The 15,432-nt window shown below is 36.6% G+C and overlaps 1 protein-coding gene across 1 annotated transcript; it reads left to right on the top strand.

Annotated features, from left to right (window-relative positions):
• The first annotated feature begins 584 nt into the window (after positions 1 to 584).
• LOC139739178 (uncharacterized) lies at positions 585 to 13,782 on the top strand. Its single transcript, XM_071649793.1, has 6 exons — positions 585 to 841; positions 7,504 to 7,815; positions 9,221 to 9,562; positions 10,263 to 10,394; positions 10,887 to 11,345; positions 12,224 to 13,782. Exons 1-6 carry the CDS (start codon positions 739 to 741, stop codon positions 13,780 to 13,782), a joined length of 2,907 nt encoding a protein of 968 aa, XP_071505894.1. The 5' UTR covers positions 585 to 738.
• The last annotated feature ends 1,650 nt before the right edge of the window (positions 13,783 to 15,432 follow it).

The following is a 15,432-nucleotide window of genomic DNA, read 5'->3' as shown; positions in this document are numbered from 1 at the left end:
TCTGTATTTGCGTAGTATCTAGCTTGTGCATAGAATAGCTCGTGGGCTTCATTCATTTTATTGTCGAGTTTTTGGGCTGTTTGAAAATCGAGCTGTACCACTCATGGGTGTCTAACTCGTGACGTACACCACTCGAAAGTACCCAATTTGTAACGTGCTCATAACGGGAATTATACACAGGAAAATACTATGGCGCGTGCTTTAGCAGTTATCTCAACTAACACTCTTCATCATAACTACAACTGATGTCGGCCATGCATTGATCTGAAGACTGTATGATTATTCTCCAATTCTATTGTACAGGTAGCACTCCTTAATTATCTTCAGGTTGGTCTTTGGCCGCGGAAAAAAAAAAAGCAGAAAGAAAAGGTCAAATACGTTTGTACGTGTTGTACAAATCATTATTATACACGATATGAGCAAACAGGCAAGTTTACTCCTCCTCACTGAACCTTGGACTATGTCCCCTCCGAACAAACAGTGCCAACATAATGTTGTTTGCTACATAATCTGGAAATATGAAAATTTTAACAACCTCATAAGAATAGCAAGCAAACGACCGTGACGCGGGCAGGAGCGTCACATTTACTTCCACGGGCGCATAGACGAATCCATTTTGTCCCGCAAGGGTTTATTACTTGGGATGTATTCCACTATTTTCATTTTATTATGATTATTGTGATTGCCTGACAGTATTTTAGGACATACGTATCCAAACGTGTATTCAATTTATTCTTTATGAATCACCTCAGTCTCAGACTACCAGCGATGGATAGAATATACGACCTCTTTCTCCTTTTGACACTGACTGCTACTATGTTCTGTGACCAAAATATAAAAGGTAAGTGAAACTTTGTTTTCGTGAATCTGCACTCAATTTTATCGTTGCCGAGTAATAACCGATATATCGAGTTGGTTCAAAACGACAGATCCGTTCAAAAAAATTACACAATTCTGAGAATGTCTTAAATTACTGTTATGAACAGAGTCGTTCGTTATTGTTGCTGTATCTCTTTCACTTAACCCGTTCCATACTGAATTTTAAAATGTCCATATATAGACGTAATATTTAATTCAACTTTCAATTCAATTTATTTGTTCAATTCCACCAAGAAAACATATACTAGTACATGAAGTGGAAAAGATAGGAGTCCTGCTGAGAAGCAAAGCTTGTAAATTGCAGAAACTCCTATTTACAGATACAAAACAAAAAACAACAACAACAAAAAAAAAAATACCAGATACACAAAACTGGAAAAGTCAGCCTGAAAACTATGTACAACATATACATAGAATATGCGAAAATGAAATGACAATTGTGGGGGGTGGGAGGAGAAAGCACACTAACGGATGTTAAAAGAAAAAAACATGTACTTAAGAACAGAATAAGGGATTGAATAATGGGAAGAAAAAAAATAACTTGGACTTGGACACACAGTTACAGGGACAAGAGTAAAGAGGGTGAAATAAAGGCAATGAATTACAAGATATCCAGTGCTTAACTAAGATGTAGCTCAGCATTAATCAATGAAAAAAAAAATGTAAAACCAATAAAGCAGATTATATCAAAAAGCCTACATATATCTAATTATTCATAAAGATGTGAATTTAACACTCAGCCCTATTTAAAGATTACAATCTATGGAACTTTATCAACAGTGGAAACACATGTATGTATTCCCTCTGACAAATTTCAGAGTGTAAATATATATGTGACCCTGCACCTCAAAACAAACAAAAAGTCGCCAGACATGAATTTTTAGTTAAGACCATATTATGAAAGAGCAGAATTTAAGCTTTAAAATGACGTATAACTCAGATCAAATGGACTCTCCTAACCTATCTAGATATTGGAAAGAAAGCACAAACTCAGGAAAAGTATGAACTGAGAAAAGAGGCTCTGAAGTACAGTGTCTATTCAAGCGCTTAATCTTTACCAAACCGTGCTGGCTGTGCGATGAATGGGACAAAAAACAGGAAGTAAACCACCATGAGTAACAAAAATGAAGGGATTATTAGATTAAACTGAAATTAAACACGCCTCATTAACACATTCTGTCCATAATGAATACCAACTTTCACAGCAGTAGCCCTATCCTTTCAAAAGTAATTCGAGTTGAAAGTGAAGAGTGTAAACAAGGTTTTTTTCAGAAATGAAAAAGGGATTCTGAAGACACACCTATTCACACTATTCTACCAAAAATATTCGAGATAAACTACTAAAGAGACACAATTTCCTGCCCGTTGTATGATTCCAAATGTTAGCATAATGTAAAAGAAGACCCGCTCTTTCAGAAAATATGAAAAAGTCAAGTTCAGCTAGGTTGACTCATTTCACTTATTTTCAGTCCTCACGCAAAATCAGTGTGTGCGACTTTATGTTCGTTTTGAGGTGCACGGTCACATATATATATATATATATATATATACAGGTTCAAATGTCAATACACAGAAGCAAGGTCAAAATATTTGACACAAGTTGTATGTCACACAAATCTTTTGTACAGTAGGACCTCAGTAAACAACAATTTGAAAAAGGTCCCAATTGCTATTCATAAAACAGACTAACATTATGCACAAAAATTTATATTTATAACTATGCAAGTTATTTCATCTCAAGTACAGTAATATAAAAAAACACACAAAAAAAAACACACACATCAGGATTCATTGTATCTGTCAAGAAGATAAGATTTCATTTTACGTTTAAATCCAGATAGGCTAATGGCCTGTCTAAAAGAGGATTGCAGAGAGTTCCAGTATTTTGGGCCTGCCAATGCGACAGTATTATTTCTGAGTTGGGTTCTGACTGATGTGAAATGATATAAATCAGCCTGTCTTGTACAATAATTGTGTATTCTATCATTCTTAACAAACATGGACGCTATTGCGTGGGGCACATTACCATTATTGATCTGATACATGAGGGATGCCAAATACAATAAATAAATATCTCGTATTTTCAAAACATTATTCCCATAAAACAGCGAATCAGTATGAGCATGTGGATTTGCTGCTGACATAATCCTAACAGCTCTCTTTTGAAGAAGCAATTTTTTTTTTTCTAAGCGAGTTTTGGCTGTAGCACCCCAAGCTAATACACCATAGTTTAAGTAAGGCAAAATCAAAGATGAATATAGCATGGCCAAAATGCTATTTTGAAGAAAAGACTTTAGTTTGTTCATCATACCTACATTTCTAGAGAGAAGATTACAAAGGTGAGTTGTATGCATTTTCCAATTCAACTTGTCATCAATATGGATGCCAAGAAATTTGGTTGATATAACTCTTTCAATCTGAACATTATCAAAAATTACAGGACCAGACATAAAGGTGTCTCTATTACTAAATAACATGTATTTTGTTTTAAGCAGATTCAAGGATAACTTATTGGCATGAATCCAATTAGTTAATCCATGTAATTCCATATTTACTGTCTCCAACAGGACACGCAGGTCTTTGTTAGAGCAAAAAATACTAGTGTCATCTGCAAATAACAAGAAAGAAAAGACATTTGATGATTTTGGAAAGTCATTTACATAGAGAATAAATAACAGCGGTCCTAGAAGAGACCCTTGGGGTACTCCACAGGTGACAGACTGCATACTAGAACCAGTATCATTTAGTTGTACAAACTGTTTTATAATTGTCTGTTTCTAAGATAACTGTTAAACCATTCAAGTGCTGATCCTCTTATACCATAGTAATAGAGCTTATGCAACAAGATATCATGATTGACAGTGTCGAACGCTTTAGAATAGTCTAATTAATATATACCAATAGTATGAAGATGATTATCTAGGGCAGATGCTATTTTCTCTACTAACCACAAGATAGCATGAGATGTTGTGTGTCTTTCACGAAAACCAAATTGAGAAGTAGAAAAAATAGTACATGATTTAAGAAATGCAATAAGTCTAGAGTATACAAGTTTTTCAGGAATTTTAGAAAAAAAAAACTGTAAGTAACGATATAGGTCGATAGTTACCTATTTCTGTACGATTTCCTTTTTTAAAAATAGGAACAACTTTTGCGATTTTCATTTTATAGGGCACAATACCATAAACGATGGACAAATTATAAATGTGAGTAAGGGGTCTTACTATATATTGTATAATTTCTTTTAGCAAATCATTGCTAATTCCATCATACCCAGGACTCTTTTTCCTCTTTAGGCTACTTACAATATCAAGCACATCTGTTTCTACTACAGGAATTAAAAACAATGTTTTGGGGTTTGGATTATCCAGAAAATCTTTGTATGTGTCCTGCATGTCTGGAATGGCATGTGATAAATTAACACCTACATTAGAAAAATATTCATTAAAAGCTTCGCATATATCTTTTTTGTCTTCAATTTCTTCTTCATTCACTACAAGCTTTGGAATATCCGAAGTTTTGGGGTTTACATTCAAAACATTCCGAATAACTTTCCATGTTCCCTTTACATTATTGCATACAGAATTGAATTGAAAGAGATAGTAATCTTTCTTTGCCCTGCGCAGTAGTGATGTTACAGGCTTCCAGGCTCCCGTACGGAGCAGCTAGGTTAAGCCGTTTGAAATTTAGCCAAATAAGGTCACACAACTCTCGTGTTGTAGACTCGTGTTGTAGACAACGTATCAAATCTAACTTGAATGATGAGTGTGCTCACTTCGATTCTTTACCAAGTATCAGTCCTAGATATAGGCAAACAGCAATCTATCCAAAGTTACATGTTTATCACTATCGGGGCCAAAGAATATGGGAAAGAGGGACATTCACGAAAGGGTTAATATCATTAGCATAAGCTGCTAATGATAATCATAAGGGGAACAATTAGATTTGAATGCTATTTAATTATTTTCAGGTAAACATCCGTGGTGTTTCGACGGAGGATTTTGACATTATTTTCTTTAATTAGGATTTACCTGGTACAATGTAAATAACGTCAAGACTTTTTCTTTTTGTTCGGACAATATTTTGAATTTTTATTGGGGACACTGTTGGTTTATTTCAAAACGTGCAAGAGTAGGATGGTAACATGACTATCTGCTTGTAATGTTATTTGTGTCGTATTATGCTTACATCTTATCTTTATGACCATTATTGATTTTGATTAGGATTTTCCTGTTATCATTTTAAATGGAGAAAAGAAAACAATTTTATATAGGTTCCCTTGGACAGCATTGATTATTTTGATTTAAGCTCAGAGTAGCCTACTAGTTGTTTCCCATTTTTTCGGACAAACAAAATAATTTAACTTCACTTTAAAAATAAGACTCAACTCATCAACTCAACTCAAGTTTTAAACCTTCAGTTACGTATGTGGAAAAATTTATCATCTGCATAGCCTTTACATTTCAATGATCATAAATAATAAAAATAATGATAATTATACAATACATTCATAAGGCGCTTAATACAGTTGTTCCTAAGCGCAGAGTTCACCGGAAAAAATTAATGTTTATACCAGAATTATAAAAATATACCAAAATACAAGTACAAAAATACCAAAAAAGAAAATTGATACAGTGTATAAATGTGATAGATAATGAAAATCACAATCAGTTTGCACCTCCATCGACCGACCCACAACTGGACCATTCCAAAGGACTATCTACTAAAAAGATAAGTCTTCAGCAAAGTCTTAAACTGACTAACGGAAGTAGCTTGATGTATTACAGGCAGGTAGAGAATTCCAGAGAGAAGGGGCAATTGTAGAAAAACACGATCACCGTATTTTGTGGAAGTACGTGGTCCAGGAGTCAAGTGCATTGTAGAGGATAAATGTGCGTAAGAAGGACATTCAGCGCACAGCTTTTCGCTAGTTATACCAGACAAACTGCGGTATCAAAATAATAGTAATGATAATAATGATAATAAAAATCAGTCTGATCTCTTGATTGATAAATACTTTATTTTCTGCAAATCAATATACATAAGTTACATGACCATGAACATTTAGGAAATATAAACATTTAAATCTAACACAGAGTCGTTGACTTGTATAAACAACGATATAAAAGAAAATGAATGATATAATATACAGCATGCATGTCTATGCAGCAGGGATTACAATAACAATTGTAGTTAAGAGGCGATTATGCAGAGGGCCGCCATTGTAAGCATTGCTTGAAAAGATGGCCGGCCCGAGGAAAAAGTAGGGACGTACTAGATACGTAGCAATACAACTTCTGCTGCGAAGATAGCAGGGGAAAATAAACTCTGATATGTGATGGTGGTGAAATGTGCGTGCAGGTGCTTGAAAGTGCACAAGGGCAGATAGGCTGGAATTTTGAATAAAGAATTGGTTTGATGGAAGAGGGAAGATATACGATGTTGCTATCGGGAGACCAACATAAGTCATACAAATTATTTGTTTTTAGTGCGTATTTTAAAGGGATTGTATAGTTTTGGTTGAGACCTACTTTCAGGTTTCTAACATTTTTGGGTGAGATAATGAGAAACCTCTTATGAAACATGAAAGAGCATGTAATTCTACGAGGAATTCAATGTTTATTTGATGCAAATTGGTTTTGAAATGGCTGAGATATCCAAAAAAGAGCGATTCTAATGAAGTGTGGGACCCACACTTTGTTACGATCGCTTTGTTTTACTTTGTTTTTGGATGTTTCAGTCATTCCAAACCCAATTTCATCAAATAAACTTTGAATTCCTCTTAACATGGTATGCTCTGTAGTATATCATAACTGTTTTCTTGGTATCTCGCAAAAAGTTAGAAGCCCAATTCTCACCCCCACCAATACTGTACTATCCCTTTGAGTATACTGTAATAAAATGTGCTTTGAATGAAAACAAGGAGGCACACTGTTTCAACTCCTCAGGAAGAGTGTTCCATGTATCCGGACCGTGATGTCTGATCGACTTTTGAGCAAGTAAAAGCTTTGGATTACTTAAATGAAAATCATGGGAACGACGGGTAGGGTATGAGTGTATATGGTCATTGGTTACTAGGGCATTATGAAAATATGTTAATAAATTTCGAGAGTGTCTATTAAATATGGCAGTTAGGTATAAATGTATATCATGGGCCTTTAAAGTTTTTAGGCGACAAAATATGGGATCATTGTGAACCAAGAAATTTAAATGCGTGCATATACGAAGAGCCTTTTTCTGGAGAAGAAAAATTGTGTTCAATTTAGTTTTGCTACAGTTGTCCCATACGATATTGCAGTACATTACATGATTTATGGTATAAATAAGGTGTTACATAACATTATTAAAGTTTTATGATTAATTCAGTATTTTATTCTCCTTGAAACACCAGTTGCTTTAGAAATTGCTGTTGTAATATTCTGGACATGAGTATTCCAAGTTAGATTGCTATCTAGGGTCACTCCTAGGAACTTGGTAGAATGCTACACCTCTCCCATTTCTGGGGGGGGGGCATGAAGACAGGCATCATGCATACAGGAAGTTTAGAGTAGAAAGCCATAATTATGTATGAAGTTCAACTAGTGCATGCATACAATCACGCGAATTCAAATCTCTGCCGTCTAGCGTCAGTGGTAGGCACTGCCCCCAACGTTAAAGGATGGAAAGGAGAAGACATCCTATTGCGGTGTGACATCAAAGAGGAGCCTCTCGCTGTGCAGTGGGTCAAGGAGAGAATCTCAGATCAGCAGCAGAGGACGGCGAAGGCTGAATTCGTCGATGGAGAATTTTTTAGCAGGGAGGAACGGTTCGACATCGACAAGAACTTCAGCCTCGTCATCAGCAGCTTGGAGGTGGTAGATGAGGGTCGTTACTATTGTCAGGTGCTGTTGAAGAACACCCAAAGTTTGGGAAATTCCACCGTCATGACGATTAGCTGTAAGTAGCAACTGTTGGTATATGTATATAGTTTGTCACAATATCATTACATTGCAATGTCACAATGACTTACAGGGGCGGATCCAGGAATTCCGTAAAGAGGGGGCGCGTTTACAAAATTAAATGGGGGCGCACGCACCCCTCCCCCATTGTTTTCTTTCTATTTCTTTTGTTTCAACAAAAATTAAGGGGGGGGGCGTTACCCGGCTGCGGTCCTCCCTGGGTCCGCCCCTGACTTATAAAATAATGCTGTCAGTTAAGCCAATTTAACCAGAAATCGTGGTGATGAATAACTGAGACTACTTGGAATCAAAACTTTTGCTTGAAAGAAATACATCATGTCACTTAAAGTATATTAAAGTTGTTAATCAGAGCAGGTTTACATGTTGTTCATTTTCTCACAAGCACACCATTCCGTTTAGTTTCTTTTTGATAAAGCATTACATTATTGATTTCATTTGCTACAACGACATTTCTGAAACTGTTTTCGTATCACGTTTCACAGCAAACAGATAAATCAAGATAGTAGAGACAAACAATATAAGGACTTTATGTCATAGAGGAAGTTTTACATTTAAAACAATTTTTAACAAATGGACCTTGTTTTCTTATTTTTTTTGTGGGGGGGGGGACGCTTTTCCACATTGTGGTGCCATGGCAATTCTCCTATTTGACAGTACCGTTTATGCCTTAAAACAAAATTTCAGAGATGTAGACTGCGGACAGTTCGTGTGTGAACTTTCTGTATAAATCAGTCATAAATTATGTGTTGATACAAATCATATTAAGGTCTTTTTTCCCCTAAAACAGCAGTTTCTATAAAGGGGTTACAATAACAGCCACCAAAGTCAGATTTTGATGATCTAGTTTTCTATGACAAACACAATTTTCACTTGGAGAAGACATACTCAGACAGGTTCAGTCACCTGTCTCGCATTTGCATTTCGCATTATTGGAGACATATTTATTTTTACTAGGTTTATAACGACACTATAAAATGACTTTGTTCTGTTTCATTTTGTTACCCTGTTCCTTTATGCGTTTATCATGTTATTTATGCATTTTTAGGTATATTAACGGTGATTTTGGTATGAATTCATAAAGCTATATAGATGTAATCATCCTAAATTTCGAATTCAAATGTACACAGTTAAGTTTTGTTTATTCGGTGATATCATCCAGATGTCCGAATTATGTTTCTTCATTGTTCAGGTAGTAGTCTCATTTGTAAAATAGCAAGTCCAAAGAAAAAAGAAAGAAAAGAAAACAAACATGAACACAACTCTTCGTTACTAGACGCACGGTATCAGGTGGTATCATGTTATGTCAGTTATTTACCGAGTAAAGATTTGTATCCGCATATAACATTATACGTCATGTGATCATAATTTTCTTATTTTCCTAGCGATTGCATCAGGACATACGATAGAGGAGTGTGCTGATAGAAGTCAATCTCGTCAAAGCCGGTGTACATGTCAATCTCCCGCCAACACCCCTTCTTTAAATCTTACGTGTGTCGTGAGTGGATTCAAGCCTAACATTTCCATGCTATGGACCGAGGACTCGGGAAAGAGACTGAATTCCGTGGTTTCACAACAGAACACACTTTCTGACGGCACATACGAGAGGTTCGAGACAATCACTGTTTCAGCCAATCACGGGACAGAGCAAACCTTCATGTGCGTGGCTACCGGTGACTCGCTGAATGGAACGTCTACCCGAGAAATGACGGTTCTGCCTTCATCAGGTTCTTGAAATGTTGCCAATTTTATGTTTCTGAATAATAACTGGCAAACAATTATTGATATTATTTAAACCAATGTTCTTGTCGAGCTTTTCGTGTAAGTATAATTTGCTCATTCATATTTTGAGCGAAGTAACTTTCCCGCACAAAAGTGTCTATTTTACTGGTCTCCAATTTACTATTAACAAATGCACTCAAGAGAAATGTTTACCAATTTCAAAGAATAAAAAGTATGAGGACAAGAAGAGAACCAAGAAGAAGAAGAAACTTACTTTTTGTTTTGTTTTTGTTTTGTTTTGTTTTTTGCCTATGAAGTGTTGGTCTTGTTTGCCTAGTGCCGGACTCTTGACCTTTTTACCTAATGTTAAGCTGACAGGCTGTACTACAAGTCAGCTATGGATCTCGACATAGTGTCGAGGTCGTTGGCCGTATGACTCGTGGGTGTCGGTTTGATAGGATAATTAAATCATAAGTTTGTCCTTGGAGTAATTTTGTCATCATAGTGATGATATGTATTCAGGCAATCAACCACTTTGTTTTCACTATCAATCATATTTTTTTCACACACACACACACACACTCAAACACATAATACTAAAATATTAACTTTGCATTGTATATCTAAGTACTCATATGTGTTTATTTTACTGTCTTCTAAATGGAGTAATGAATGAAAAGGTGTTTCATTTCTGTCTCTATCAAGTTTTAGGAAAACGTGTTAATTTGGGTCTCATCGTTGGACTCACCATTGGTGTTCCTGTTGCCATAGTCATCCTATTTATCTCTGTTGGGAAATATCTCCAAAGCAAACATCCGGACTACCTACCGCGAAAAGGTATTGGTTTATTTTCTTTAAGTGTAGATATTTGCATTTGTTGCGTTCATGATTACGCGCGTTTGTGTCTGTGTGTGATGTGTGTGTACATGTGTTTGTGCGTATAGGTGTGTATTTCTTTTGTTTTATAACATGAATTGTCATAATTTTGATACAAACAATGGACATTATTACTAATGTTTGTCAACATTACGGAGACCGAAAAAAAACTGTCCCATGTAAGCAGAACTTGCAAATCTATTATCAACATTGATTACTCTACGTTAAAATAATATCATTCATGAGAGGTAAATACGTCCGACCCAATATCAAAGCGTAATTGCTAAAAAAAAAAATAATGATATTGCCCTGAGAATCTGGTATTGAAAAGAGAGGCAACAAGAAAGGTGTTGAAAATAAGTTGTGCCCCTGGTATACTTCATATAAGAAATGCTCATTTACAACTTGTATAGTGATGCTCTTGCTGTTATTGATGATGACACTTTTTTTCAGGATGTGGCTGGAACCCTTGCTGGCGAAGACCAAACATACCACAGCGATTTCATGAGGAAAGAGAATGCTTGAGAGGACCAAACATACCAGAGCAATGTCATGAGGAAAGTGAAGGCTTGAGAAGACCGAACCTACCAGAGCAATCTCATGAGGAAAGTGAATGCTTCATAGGATCGAACCTACCAGAGCAATGTTATGAGGAAAGTGAATGCATGAGAGGACCAAACATACCAGGGCAATGTCATGAAGAAATAGAATGCTGGAGAGGACCAAACACACCAGAGCAATGTCATGAGGAAATAAAATGCTTGATAGGAACGAACACACCAGAGCCATGTCATGAGGAAAGTGAATGCTTGAGAGGACCAAACATACCAGAGCAATGTCAGGAGGAAAGTGAATTGTTGAAAGGGCCGAACATACCAGATACATTTCAGGAGGAAGAAGAATTAATGCTGAGTAAGGAAATCAATTATGTAGATAATCACAATTGAAGACCTGAATATAAAAACGACCCAAGTCCAATTTTTGGCCAAATTCAGTTTGACATGGGAAATTGTAGCTTATGCATGGACTCATCTTGTGTATAAATGATAAATCCTAATTACCCCCGGAAATGCCTGAAATGAATGACTTAAATCTTATATTCATGTAAGAATGAAGGACTTGGGTCATTCTTACATGAATATAATAGCGCCCTCTCTCATCCTTCTCTCATCTCTATAGCAGAATATCATGTATATGAATCAAAGAACGACCCAGGTCCTTATGAATCAAAGAACGACCCAAGTCAACCACACAAAATGACCTCTCCACAATTAATGTAAATGTTAATTGTCATAATGATATATGTTCTAATTTGTGTATACAATGCTGCCTTCCCTTCACAGTTAAATAGAATATTATTGGACAAATAGAAAAGATATGATTTTTTTTTTTTGTTTACTCGAAATGGCCTTCCATGGACTTGGGTCGTTCTTATATTCATATACTCAATTTTATTCGTTGTATTGAAAAGTGCACTTTTCCGTTATGCACAGTGACATTTATATTTTCACATCATGAAATCTCATAACTTTAAACTACATTCTTTGTACAATAATACGACTGCTGCTCTATTATGTAACACTTTTTTGTAAAAAGAACGATAAATCATATTTCAGCCCCCATCGATCCCCCCCCCCCCTCTCTCTCTCTCTCTCTCTCATCACCCTCCCTCCATCTCTTTCTTTGTGTACAGGTTATACCTACGTATTGGCAGGTATTTATGTACACTCATATATTCAAAATTCTTCTTTTAGATCTTTACTTTTTATCATTTTGGTTTCTCTTCTAAGAACCCTCATCGCTTACAAAGGAACAAATACAAGAATGCAAGGACGATCTGAAGGCGTATTACTGTGTGTCACGACGCAAGGTCACGGTGGATCCACTCAACTTTATGAAACTTGTTGAACTAGATGAAATTTATACGAATTTAAGTATAATACACCAGAGTAGCAAGCATAAGACAATAATAACATACGACGATCTTCTGACAAACAATAAAGAGGGATATCTTTCAAAGCGACTTCTGATCCAAGGTGAAGGAGGTGTCGGTAAAACAACACTTTGCGCTAAGATTGTCTGGGACTGGTGCCAAGGAAGGATTCTCCAGGATCTGGACATGGTACTCCTAATACCTCTTCGAGATATCAAGAACGCAACAAGTATTGGTGGTATTGTCAAAACGTACCTCTCTCATTCAAATACGGCTACACATAAGAAGATAGATGACTATATTTCAACAAATCTGAGTAGGATTCTCATTATATTTGATGGTTTCGACGAGTTTGACGAGAAATTAAGTAAAACGAGTAGCAGTGAGGTCATTCGCATTCTAGAAACAGAGCAGTACAATTCATGCAGAGTAATTGTGACCACACGCCCTTGGAGGACAAATGAATTCATTATGGACAAGAGTCTTGTCAAAACGTACACTTTTCTAAACGTCGAAGGATTTAACAAGGAGAATTTAACAACTTATATTAGGAGGTACTTTCGGATTAGAGAGAAGGATCATCTTGCAGAAAGCTTGATCACTTTTATGCAGGAAAATGATGTCATCCGGTCGAACATGGCCCCGTTTCCTATTTACTGTGCCATGCTTTGCCTCCTGTGGAACGACTTCAGTGAAGAAAGACGAAGAGAACTGCAAAAATTGCACACTTTCTCCCAGATTTTTGGAGAAATGATCTCTTTCCTGAAAGAACACTATGCATCAAAAATTTGTGAAAATCTACAGAATAAGAGCATTCTTGAACATTTAAAGGAAGCTGGTAGGGCAATTCAAGAAATTAGTGAGATAGCGTTAGAGGGTTTGTTTCACAGTAATCTCTCATTTCCTGAAGAATACTTCAGAGAGTGTCATGATGCTATGGTCACCTGCTGCAGAGTGGGGGTTCTGACAATAGAAAAAGATGCCGTCACAAGGGAACGTCGACGCGATGTCAACATTTCATCCCTGGTTACATCAACTATTTCTTTTCCCCACAAACTGTTTCAAGAATACATCGCGGGGGTATACATTGAGTATTTATTCGACAATGATCGTGCTAAGTACGACAAGGTGAAAAACAAACTTCTTAGTCGACCTGAGGAGTTTCGCTACGTACTCTACTTCACCTCAGCATCAGGGAATGAAATCGGGCTGGATATCATTAAGGGCCTAGTGAAGTTGTATCATAACTGGAAGCTATGCGTTGACGTTGCGTTTGAATGTCACACTGAGGAGGCAGCAAGGGCAGTGGGAGAGCAATGGAATGAATACACACTAGAGTCCTATACACCAGAACACTTAGTGTCAGGAGTAGTGTTCATGGTGCGCTATAACCAAGTGGTGAGTGACACAACTTGAATATTGATATGAAATATGTCAGAAAATATAATGGCGAACGAAAATAACATTCCTTGTATGTGGGGGTGTGTGTTTGTCTGTGTGTTTCCCCTTTGTGAATTTGAGTGGATAATCTACAACCTCAACAGCTTTATCAACATTCTTTTTAGACCTGGAACAGGCCCTATTATTTCGTAGGGAAATCGTTTTTATATAACATTCTCAGCAATTGTATTAACGTTTTAAGTATTAATGTTATGTAAAATAATTGCCCTCCTCGCATGATACATTATGGTGACTTAATGTGTAAGTTTAATCTGAATTGCCATGACACTTATTTCATGTCTTGTTATCATTGGAACCTTTGGTGGTAAATTGTATGAAAAGTTTTTCGTCGTGGCTTTTAGAAAAAAAAAAAAATTATGAGGAGTCAAGTAAAATAGTAGAGGCTACTATGTAATCCCGTGAGATTTTTGTGCCAAATTGATTTTATTAGCTAACTTTGTCAATTTGGGGGTGCTGAATCCAAAAAACGTTGGTTCCATTTTTTCCAACCACGTCTTCAGCCGCCATTTTGAATTTCAAAATGGCCGCCATAGCAAACTGTATTTTGACCCATATTTCATAAAGTGAGCATTGTAGAAGCTTCAAATTTGGTGCAAAATGCATCGTTGTGATATCAGACACTCTGATATATCTTTTTCTGATATTGTGGATTGTTTTGATACAATTTGTAGGCTGCCATCTTGAAATTCAAAATGGCCACCATAGCAAACTGTAATTTGACCCATATCTTATAAAGGGAGCATTGTAGAAGCTTCAAATTTGGTACAAAATGCATCGTTGTGATATCAGACACTCTTATATATCTTTTTCTGATATTGTGGATTGTTTTGTACAGATTGTAGGCTGCCATCTTGAAATTCAAAATGGCCGCCATAACGTTTTTACCCATATCTCGGGTTGCAATTATTGTAGAAGCATCAAATTTTCAAGAATGCACATGCTTGTAGTGTCCAACATTCAAGTACAGCTGTTTTCTAATTGTGGATCATTAGGCAAGTCACCATGTTGAAATTCAAGATGGCTGCCATAGAAAACATACTGTTGTAAGCGCCTTAGATGAATTAGCCAAAATTGTTCTAGATACACCGATTTCACTTCCAGGTCAAGCAGAATGACAGCCATCTCTCAATTCAAAATGGTCGCCGTAAATTAAAAATGTAAGGACGAGGTTCCAAATTACGTCATCAAGCTATGCTGAGGGGCAAAAACTGCGTACGGGGGGAGGGGGCATACCACTGTCCCATACATGTGGGCAAGCGTGTAAGCGTTACATCCCATATAGCCAGACGGGTACAGTATATGCGGTTCGCGAACTGCACGCTAAAGCGGGTTGTTTTTGCCTCCTGGGAATCACATTATTTTGCATCGTGGAACCTCGTTAATGGTTGTATTTAAGCCCAGTCAGTAAAATATTTGTACAAAAGCAAGCATTGATACAACTGAAGGTGATCTTCAAAAACTTGATGCTGCCTCAAGAGAATGAAGACAAACAAGGAAAAGTCGCAATGGCCAATGGCAAGAAAGGCCATGGTCACCCTACCAGGTATCCAATTCGCAAGCTTGTTTGTTGGCCACAAACTGAAACAAGATTTGACAAACACTAGA

This window comes from Diadema antillarum, unplaced genomic scaffold (genome assembly GCF_040938485.1).
Source record: "Diadema antillarum isolate AM-2024a unplaced genomic scaffold, OU_Dant_1.0 seq00000786_RagTag, whole genome shotgun sequence".
Lineage (NCBI taxonomy): Eukaryota > Metazoa > Echinodermata > Echinoidea > Diadematoida > Diadematidae > Diadema > Diadema antillarum.
The sequence above is the reverse complement of the archived record's forward strand: the minus strand, read 5'-3'. Positions and strand labels throughout refer to the sequence as shown.

Excerpts from the sequence above, each read along its gene's own strand:
- LOC139739178 (XM_071649793.1), top strand. The coding sequence starts at position 739 with ATGAATCACCTCAGTCTCAGACTACCAGCGATGGATAGAATATACGAC. Across the intron at positions 7,816-9,220 it reads CACCGTCATGACGATTAGCT|CGATTGCATCAGGACATACG; the intron begins GTAAGTAGCAAC and ends TTATTTTCCTAG. Across the intron at positions 9,563-10,262 it reads GACGGTTCTGCCTTCATCAG|TTTTAGGAAAACGTGTTAAT; the intron begins GTTCTTGAAATG and ends GTCTCTATCAAG.